This window comes from Orycteropus afer, unplaced genomic scaffold (assembly GCF_000298275.1).
Source record: "Orycteropus afer afer isolate SDZICR_OR568_19922 unplaced genomic scaffold, OryAfe1.0 scaffold00156, whole genome shotgun sequence".
NCBI classification, from domain to species: Eukaryota; Metazoa; Chordata; class Mammalia; order Tubulidentata; family Orycteropodidae; genus Orycteropus; species Orycteropus afer.
The window spans coordinates 7,628,244-7,639,098 of record NW_006921743.1 but is presented as its reverse complement, the minus strand read 5'-3'; the positions used below and the strand labels follow the sequence as shown (position 1 = coordinate 7,639,098).

The 10,855-nt window shown below is 44.5% G+C and overlaps 1 protein-coding gene across 1 annotated transcript in view; it reads left to right on the top strand.

Annotated features, from left to right (window-relative positions):
• The first annotated feature begins 2,729 nt into the window (after window positions 1-2,729).
• The window catches only part of NXNL2 (nucleoredoxin like 2), a 58,515-nt gene continuing 50,389 nt past the window's right edge, over window positions 2,730-10,855 (top strand). The window contains exon 1 of the mRNA XM_007946332.1: window positions 2,730-3,031. Within this exon, the coding sequence (XP_007944523.1) occupies window positions 2,730-3,031 (302 nt within the window). The remainder of the gene's footprint in view (window positions 3,032-10,855) is intronic.

Genomic DNA, 10,855 nt, shown 5'->3' with positions numbered 1-10,855 from the left:
CTTCCGTAGTGATACTGCCTCGGAAACCCAAGGAGGGGTCGCTATGAGTCAGGGCTGACTCGATGGCACATAACAACAACAACAACAACAATTACATATATGTATCCCAAACACGGTCCCTTTCCTGCTTCTGTTATTCCACCTTTGACAATGATGTATTAAGAAATAATCAATCAGAATTTCTCTCAATTTTACTTCCTTCTGTAACAGTATATTAGGTGGTCTGTCTCTCTGTGATTTATTCTGTTATTCTGACAACTGGAATTTGAATAACTATATTAATAATTGCTATAATCATTGTTGACATAGTTTAGTTTAGTGGCTTCTGCTAGTGTCTTGGTGCCTGCTGCACATTGGCAGATCTCTTTCATTCAATCATTTGAATGTTTGTTTTTTATCTTGATTTAATAAAAATCTCTTTTGGTTAAATTTAAATCTGGAATCTTTTTCCTCTACAACAAGCTGGAGTTTAAGAATCTGGGTAGAGTCTTCTTTGGAACATTTTTGACTCTCTAGTCCGATATGTTGCCCCAATTTGTAAATTGTGTATTAAATAAATATGATTTATTTGATAAATAGTCCTCATTGGAATGATAGCTTCACGAGGCAGGGGCACGGCCTCGGGCTAGGGTGAGGTGAGTAAGATGCACTGTGCTAGGGCAGGGTAAACTAAAAACTACCAAACTCACTGCCATGGAGTAGATTTGACTGATAGCAACCCCACCTTGGGTTTCCAAGGCAGTATCTCTACAGAAGTGGATTGCCCAAACTTCCTTCCAAAGAGTGGCTGGTGGGTTTGAACTGCCAGGCTTCTAAGGCCAGGGTAGGATCCATCTTTTAAAAAATTCTTAATTATTTTGTTCATCATGAGCCTTTCTGCCTTAATGTTGAACTTTTAAAATACTGCACTAAAATATTATTATCTTATGTAATAGAGTTAATGGGGCAAAGTTATAATAACTTGCTAGCTACAGCCAAACACCTTGAGGGAGTGGGAGAGTCCCTGGGCCCAATGGCTCTGGACCATGGTCACAGGGGACATCATGCTCGTTTGGCATAACATACTACTTTGGTCTACTTTGGTCAAAGTAAAACTTGCAAGTAGTGATCTAAGTTGCAATAACTGGTCTCTCCATGTCTAGAGCAAATAATAATGAAGAAAAATCAAAGATGTATGGGAACAATTAGTTCAAGAGACTAGTGCACCATGTGAACCTCAGCCTACGTGACATTGAGACCAGAAGAAATAGATGGTGCCTGCCTCCAACTGTTAACTCCTCCGAAATGGATCAAAATAGGAGATCCTGGATAGAATGGGAGAAAAGTGTGGAACAAAACTCAAAATTACGAGAAAAAAAAAAAAAAAAAAAGACCCGGCTTATTGGTCTTGTAGAGACTGGTGAAACCCCTGAGACTGGTCCCTAGTCACCTTTTTGGTCCTGGAATTGAACTCACTGCTGTGGCTTCCAGCCAAACAACAGACAGGCGTATAGGGTGAACATTTATACCAGGTAGGTATACTCCTTAGAACAATCAATCATGGGCGACCAGAGGGGCAGTATTTGCACAAGGAAACAGCTCAGAGGGCAGGAATACATAGGAAAGAAGGCAAGGGAAAAGTTAACCACAGGGAGGAAGTGGGAAGAGAGATGTTCCATTATGGGGATTGAAGTCAATCATGAAACAACGTGTATGAACTATTGAACAGGAAATTAATTTGCTCTGTAAACTTACACCCAAATCACAATTGAAAAAAAAAAAAAATTTTGAATACTGAGTTTTTGGCACTCCCTTAAATTTTACACCTCATGAAAATGCCTCACTTCCCTCACCCTAGACCCAGCCCTGGCACGAAGTTTTTACTATTTTGTTTACAGCTGCACCTCCAGGGCCTAGACTAGCAGTGTGCTAGGCACATTGTCCCTCCTTCTCAATTCTAAATAAAAACTCACTGCCATTGAGTAGATTCCAACTCATAGCGACCCCCTTTGGGTTTCCCAGGCCGTAAATATTTACAGAAGTAGATTGTCCAATCTTCCTTCTGAGGAGTGGCTGATGGGTTTGAACCGCCAACCTTCTAGTTAGCAGTCAAATACCTTAGGCACTACGCCACCAGAGCTGCTCCTGTTCTCTAAACAAGACATTTTTAAAGAACCCTCAATTTTTAAGAACCCTCTCCAATTTCTCTCAAGACTCCACACACCTGTTCAGCCAGGAAGCAAATTGACAGAAACAGAGCCAGGTCTTCTCATCGCTCCGCCACATCCCTGCTATTGGACTAGCCTCTCTCCCACCCGTATCCCACCTTCCTCATCCACCTTCCCAGGAGTTAAACTGGGGCCAGATCTGCAGTGAGAAACCAGCGCTCGAGTGCACAAGTGAGTTGGCGGCAGGATACCTGGAGTTAAACTCTGCTGGGAGGGGTAGGGAGGGGTAGGGAGGGGCAGAGCACTAGGCGGGAGGGCCCGGAGCGCGGGCGCGGCTCCCGGAAGTGAGCACCGCTTTGTTGCTGCTGCCCACTCCTACGCCGCATCTAGGGTAGTGGGATTCGGTGAGTGTCCCTCTCTCCAGTGAGGACGCCCCGGCCCTTACCCCGGCCGGAAGTCGAGGCTGAGCTTGCGGTGCTGACCGGGGCGCCCCAGTGCTAGGGCGGGGCACTGCAGCGAGCACTCGCCGGTCCCGAGGGCAGGTGGCTGTACCTGTGTCCGTGCCCGTGCTCGTGCAGCGCCATGGTGGACGTTCTGGGCGGCCGGCACCTGGTGACCCGCGACGGCGCAGCGGTGGAGGCTGAGGCGGCACTGCAGAACAAGGTGGTGGCGTTGTACTTCGCAGCGGGCAGGTGCGCGCCAAGCCGCGACTTCACGCCCCTGCTTTGCGACTTCTACTCGGAGCTGGTGGACGAAGCACAGTTGCCGGCGCCCTTCGAAGTGGTCTTTGTGTCGGCCGACGGCAGCGCGGAGGAAATGCTGAACTTTATGGGGGAGCTGCACGGTGCCTGGCTGGCATTGCCCTTCCACGACCCGCTCAGGCTGTGAGTGCGGGTGGGATGTGGTGTTTGTCCCTGCTGGCACCCACCCTTTTGTGTCTCGTCCCTTCGCGTCTGAAGCTCGTCCAGATTCCCACTACCCCGCTTCCATTGAGGTCTTATCTCCTGTGAATCATAACTGGCCCTTGTTTCAACTTTCTTTCAAAATCCTGGAGGACGTACTGCTTCTAACACTGTAGCAAGCTTCAGCACCACCAGCAGGGCTTATTGATCGCTGATCCAGTGCAGTTTCTGTTTCTAAGGGTTTGAGGCTGTCAAGAATTTACTTTTTTAACTAGGTTGCGGAGAGTACATGCTGTGGGTCAGCGGACGGCACTTAGAGAACCGCTGCGCCGGGCAGCCACAGGAGGCCAGTATGTACTGCCCACTTACTAGGTAGCCCAGCTTCCTCCTCTCTTGTGGTGTCTTGGGCGGTAGACGGGAAGCAGGGGAGCGGGAGGGGAAGTTGTGTAAGAGGCACACCGAAAAGACAGTCACAAGTCACAACCTTGATGAGAATTGTGGCAGGTGGTTGAGAAGGTAGTTTTTGATTGTAATGTGCCAACCGCTGTGGGTGGTTGAGGTGTGATGTGCCCAAAGGAGTGATGAATACTCCAGGACTAGAAGAACTCAGATGCAGGGCCACATTTGTGGCTTCATTTTCATTGGCAGTGATTGAAATTCATAACTATAAAGGCTTTTTCTGCTTTTAGAAAGAACCAGCCTCGCGGACTCATGTAGGGACAAATATTACAAGAGTCAAAAATAAAAATCCTGATCTCTGAAGGATCTTGGAATAGCCCTTGATTTCGAAAAGAGAGTGCTATTGCAAGACTCACACTTTTTTTGCTGAGTTTCTGAGTGAAATGGGAGTTGGTCTTGCTGCTGCTTCACCAGGCTGTAATCAAGGGTTTAAGGAGATTAGCAGGATTGGGAAGGATTTCAGGGAGGGATTTGCAGCCTCAGCAGAGAGAGAGTAAGACACAGGCACTGATTGTGAGACGCATTGGCTTCTCCTGTGAAATATGATGTAAGACTCCAGATTTAAACAGCAGTTTGGAAAGTGACTTCTATACACATTTGCCTTCTCTGATCTTCAGGTCACCCCATGAAGCTCAGATACTATTATCCCAGGCAACTTCTTATTAGATGTAGGATATGGAATTCTGTTCTCTTGGTAGTATAGTTCAGTTGTGCCATTACTCTCAAATTAAAAACAAACAAAAAAAGTTGCCATCTAGTTGAGTCTGACTTAGGGTGACTCCATGAGTGTCAGAGTAAAACTATGCTCTGTAGGGTTTTTATGGCTAATTCTTTAGAAGTAGATCACCAGGCCTTGCTTCTGTGGTACCTTTGTGGGACCCAGAGCACCAAACTTTCAGTTAGCATTTGAGCATGTGAATTGTTTTCACCACTCAGAGATTCCCCACAGTGAATTATAGTAAAATGGCATTCCTTCTGGAATACTGAAATGGAAACTAACTTTGGAAAAGAGGTTGTTGGCAATTCAGTAGTAAAATGCTTGCCCTCCATGCGGGAGACTCGGGTTCTGTTCCCAGCCACCAGCTGTCTGTCAGTGGAGGATTGCATGCTACTATGATGCTGAACAGGTTTCAGTGGAGCTTCCAGACTAAGACAGACTAGGAAGAAAGGCCTGGCAATGTGCTTCTAAAGCATCAGCTCTGAAAACCCCATGGATCACAGTGAAAACTTTCTGAAAATTGTTGTTGTTTTTGTTATGTGCCGTCAAGTCGGACCCGATTAATAGCGACCCCTCCTTGGGTTTCCAAGGCAGTATCACTACGGAAGTAGATTGCCCCATCTTCCTTCTGAGGAGTGGCTGGTGGGTTTGAACCGCCAGCCTTCTGGTCAGCAGTCAAGTGCTTCTAAAATTAGCCAGTGAAAACCTGTGGATCACAGTGGTCCAACCCACAACCAATCTAGGGGATGGCACAGGACCAGGTGGCATTCTGTTCCATTGTGCATGAGGTTGTTGTGAGTTGGGGACCGACGTAATGTCAGGAACAAGAACTTTGGAAAATGAGTAGTTAACTGGATGGAAGAAGTCTGAATATTCTTCCAAACACATGCTTTTCAGAGATGCTGAGTAAGAGAAACTTAATAATAAGAGAATCCTTCCCTCTGGGATAAGTCTGTTTCCTGGAGGTCTCTTAGTCCATTGGGAGAGTGGCAGAGAAAAAAAAAAAAAAAACAAAAACAACCAGACCCATAGCACTCAAGTTGATTCCAACTCACAGTGAGCCTGTTGTTATGTGCCGTTGAGTCAGGCTCGACTCACAGTGACCCTTCCTTGGGTTTCCGAGGCAGTATCACTATGGAAGTAGATTGCCCCATCTTCCTTCCGAGGAGAGGCTGGTGGGTTTGAACCACCAGCCTTCTGGTTAGCAGTCAAGTGCTTTAGGCACTATGCTACCAGAGCTCCTATAGTGAGCCTATAGGACAGGATATAACTGGGGTCGCTATGAGTCGGGGCCGACTTGACGGCACATAACAACAACAACAACAGCATAACTGCTCTATAGCCTTTCCATGTCTTTCCATAGTCTATTTGGAAGCAGACTGCCACAGCAAAGTATCTGGTGGATTTGAACTGCTTACCTTTTACTTAGCAGCTGAGTGCTTAACTACTGCACTACCAAGGCTCCTGGGAAAGTGGCAGTTGGTTGGAAATAACCATGGAAGTCTGTATTTATAATAAATATTAATGGAAGATTATTTACTTTTCACAAGAGTTTTTTATAGAATTGCCTCATGGTTCTTTTATTTATTTAATTAGGATTTGGATGAAGATTTACAGAGTAAATTCACTTTTCATACAGCAGTTCACATATACTTTGTCTCATGTCATTGACCAAAATTTACAATGCAGCAGCTCCCCTCCCACTTCCTCCCCATAATTACCTCCTCCCAGTGCCCATCCCTTCATATTCTTCTGCACCCTGAGCTATCTCCCTGTGCATAAGCAGCCCTTCCTTCTCCCATGATTGTTCTCTCCAGGGCGTGTGTCTACTTGAGGTAAATGTTTAACTCACATGCCTGTACTTTGTTTGGCTGGAAACCACAGTTGTGGGTTCAATTCCAGACCTGAAGGGCAGCTAGGGGCCATAGTCTCAGTGGTTCCACCAGGCTCTATTGGACCAGCAAACCTGGTCCCCACCTTCTTTTTTTTTTGCCTTCAAATGATTTTGAGTTTTGTACCACATTGTTCTCCCTCTTTATGCAGGATCTCCTACATCCCTTCCAAGTGGATGGCAGTGGTAGCTGGGCAACATCTAGTTCTTCTGGTCTCATAGTTGTATAGGTTGCAGATCGGATGGTGTACCAGTCGCTAGGACTGATTGTTTCCATTAATTTTGGTTTTCTTTTTTCTTCTTGACAAGGAGAGACCCGTTGTTGCATCTAGATGGCAGCTTCCTAGCTTTTAAGGTCCCAGTCGCTACTCGCCAAAGTAGTAGGTGGAACAATGTTTTGTATAGTATGTTATGCCAATTGAGCTTGATGTCCCCTGCGACTATGGTCCCAAGCCCGCAGGATCAACTACTCGGTCCCTCTGGGTAGCTGGCTGTGAACAAGTAATGACCATAACCTTGCCCCTTGTCAGCTCTACTATACACCTGGGAATTCTGATCATTCACATGAACTTATAGGCCCATTGTCTGCCAACCCTGTATATGATCTTGGATACACTCTCCATTTAGACATACCTAATAGTTTAACTTGTTCACCCATCTATCCGTCCCTATACCCATGTTTGCTTTCACTGACAACTCAGTACTGTATATGCAAAGGGGTTCATATTTGTTGTCTGTACTGCCCCTCATGGTTCTTTTTAAAATACAATTTAATTTGCTGCCACTTGAGTTCTACACAATTTTTGAAAGAACACATTTGGTTTTAAAAGTGAGACAGCAACAGTGTTAGTAATTGGGAGTGGAACTCAGGCACTGAGCAAAATTCCAGCTTTGTAATTTACTTATGATATGGCTGAGATGAGAGGCAAATTATTTTATCATTGAAAATAATGATAGCATCGACTAGGATTGATTCAAGGGTTGAATTGTTACATGAAAGGGCTCATATAGTGCAGGGTGGTTATTGTGGGCCAGCATTCTACATCTATGATGCCGTTTTACAGAAGTGTCCTGGAGGTGCAGAGTCAAGTTCTCCGCTCTAGAGAACTGCTTTCTGGCCCACTTGTTCTCTTAGAGCATGGTGAGCCTCAGGTAATATACGGGCATGGCACCCAGCAGCATGTTTTTTTCAGGGCTTTGTGGAGCTCTCTGATGCTTCCTCTGATTATCTGGTCAAGCCTCTGAGCTCTTTCCAGCAGCCAGCTGGAGGCAGCTAAACAGCTTAGGGTATCACTATCTCGTCTTCATCTAGGGTGGTAGGGGAGCAGCCTGCAGTAAGGTTTTCTTTTCTTGAACTTAGCTCTTTGTTCCTACCTTCGTTTTTCAGACTGAACTTTGTAAACTCTATCGTTGCTATTTGCAAATTAGGAAATGAGACATGCTGTGGAAATTTTAGGAGCTTTGCCTTAAATTCTGTTTATCCCAGCCTGGATTTATAGAATCAGATCATGAACAAAATGAAAATAGCCACCTCCAGGAATAACTAAAAACTGTATGGAGCTTCCAGGTAGTATTTTATAAAGTTTTCAATGTGCAAAACATAATACATTGTGCTTGGTACTGTGGAAAGATGGGACCCAGGGCAGTGATGTCAGCTTTGGAGCTCCACTTGTGTAGTGCACAGTAGGGAGGATTCCAGAAGCATAAACTTGGCATAGCTGTCCTCTAGGGAGGAGGAGAAGAGAATCATCATTCCACCCCTTGCAGCGTTACCCTAGGGGTGACTGGAGTTGGTGACTACTACACATGCACTATCAGGAAGAAAAAAAAAAAAAAGCCTAGAACTTCTTACATGGGTCCTTAGAGTTGTGTAGATTTTATTTTTCCAGTGTGTGCCACAGGCAAACTGAAATGGCAGTGCTGTCCTTCAGTTTAGAGAGACAAATATTTACTGCTGGTTCCAAAACTGTATGAGAGCACATTAGCCCATTCCTGCCCTGGTATGGGCACCTTGAGTAGAGAGATGCCACACCTTTCCTCACCTTTATCAGTGTGAACAGTGAAGACAGCTTCTAAAGCTGCTCTGGACCTAGAGGTATTCTCACACATGGTTATTTTACTCTTCTGTCTCCCTTCTCTTTGTTACTGGGTTTATGGGTAAAACTCATTTTCTCTCAAAGAATAAGTAGCAGTTTCTAGATTTACCAGCATAAATTCCTATCCTGTGCTGCCTTTCATGCAAGATAAAACCAATAGTGATTTTGAAATTAGCGATTGTCCCTTAACGTTTGCGTACTCTCTGGAGCTAGGCCTATCCCAGGGAGAACATTGTTCTCTTGTCATCTCCCTTCTGTTGCTCTCATCACCACTTCCCCAGGCCTGGTCAGGTGCTAGAGCACCTAGACCTCCCAGATGACAAATTTGGATTTGATGAAAAAGAAAACTGACCTAGGCTTGATTTCTTGGGGAAAAAATGGCTTAGTTAGAGCCACTGACTCCATGGTATCAGTGTTCTAAGAATTCTCGAATCTTTTTACCCATCCTCTCTAAAGATGCCTGTTCCTCCCATCTCTGGGGCTTTGCCCCTTATGTGTTTGCAATTCAACTCCTCCTCTGTACCACCATGCTGCCAATTCTGTTTCCCCCATATTCTTCTCTGTCTTTTCCACCTTGCTTCCTTCATTTAGGCCTCGAAAACCAAACCAAACTCATTGCCATCAAGTCGATTCCAACTCATAGTAACCTCCATTGAATTTCCAGTGCTGTAAATCTTTACAGAAGCAAACTGCCTCATCTTTCTTCCATGGAGTGGCTAGTGGGTTCGAACCACCAACCTATTGGTTAACAGCCAGATGCCTTAGTCATTAGACCACCAGTGCTCCTTCGTTAGGTCTGGACCACTAGAATATTTCTTCTAACTGGTGTCCTAGACTTTGATGTTCCCATCTAATCTATTCTTCGTGCTCTGTTCTGCCTTGTCTTTGTCAGTCACAGATTAGGCCCTTCTCTCTTTACTCATGTGCTTCGGTCATTTCCTATTTCAGTCAGGCTAAGTCCTACCCTGACCTAGTCATTTAGCCGTGGACTCATACTCACCTCCCACCCCTGTCTCCTGTTTTACTCCTACTCTTTCCTGCCCTGTCTTTTGGCCAGACTGGACAACCTGGTGTTTTGAAATATTTTATCTTCATACTCCATAGGTTTAACACATGCTGTAGTCATAAAACTGAAACCAAACTCACTGCCATGGAGTTGATTGAGACTCATAGCAACCCTAAAGGATGGAGTAGAACTGCCCCATAGAATTTCCAAGGCTGTAAATATTTATTTTTTATTGTACTTGGGTGAAAGTTTACAGAACAAATTAGGTTTCCAGTCAACAATTCATATACATTTTGTTTCGTGACATTGATTTCAATCCCCACAGTGTAGCAGCGTTCTTCCCACTTCTTCCTTGTGTTCACTTTTTTCCTTCATTCTTCTTTCCTATCCCTTCCTGCCTTGTGAGCTTTATGTCTGGGTAAATGCTGCCCTTTTGAGCTTTTATGAGTGATTTAAGCAGTGCATATCTCCCTTCTGTTGTTTTTCAGCTATAGGCTTGTCTGTTGTTTGGCTGAAAGTTGAGCTCTGGGTGTGAGTTTAGTTCTGGTTTGAAAGGTGGTCGATGAGCCTCTTACTGGATTAGTAAGCCTGGTCTTTTTTGGTGATTTTAAGTTTTGTTCTACGTTTTTCTCCCGCTTTATCCAGTACCTACTATTGTGATCCCTTTCAGAGTGGTCAGCAGTGGTAGCAGGGCACCATCTAGTTCTTTCGGTCTCCTGGTTGTGGAGGATAGGGTTCACATGCTCCGTTAGTGCTTTGGATGACTTATTTCCTTGTGACTTTTATTTTCTTCACTGTTCTTTGCTTCAAATGGGGAGAGACCAATAGTTACCCCTTATATGGCCACTCACAAACTTTAAAAAACCCAGTTACTGTGTACCAGAGTAGGATGTAGAACATTGTCTTTGTAGACTATGTTATGCTAGTTGGTCTCAGTGTCCCCCAAAACTGTAGTCTTGAGCCCCTATCCCGAGCAACTCATTTGATCAAGGTATTTGGTTATGACTAAGAAGTTTTCGGGAGCTCTGGTAGCATTGTGCCTAAGGCACTTGACTGCTAACTAGAAGGCTGGTGATTCAAACCCACCAGCCACTCCTCGGAAGGAAGGTTGGGCAATCTACTTCCATAGTGATACTGCCTCAGCAACCCAAGGAAGGGTCCCTGTGAGTCGGGTCTGACTCGACGGCATATAACAACAACAACAACAACAAGTTTTGAGAACTTTTGCACTATATATGCTCCAGTACATTCAAGGATATATATGTAGCACATATAAATACATAGATATATCCTCTGTCAAACCTATATATATTCATGAGTGTAGTCCTTCTTCCCACCCCTGTTTAGTTTGAGTGTCTATCAGTGTATCTAGTCTTAGATTATTGTTACTACTGACATTTTAGGATTGTGTATGTAATACTATTTACCTTTGTTGCCTTAACTCTTTTTTTTTTTTTTACACTTGTCCACAAATGGTTGTCCAGTTTTTTTTATTTATTTTTTATTTTTATTGGGATTTGGGTGAAGATTTACAGAGCAAATTCACTTTTCATACAGCAGTTAACATATACTTTGTCTCATGTCATTGACCACAGTTTACCACAATGCAACAGCTCCCCTCCCACTTCCTCCCCAT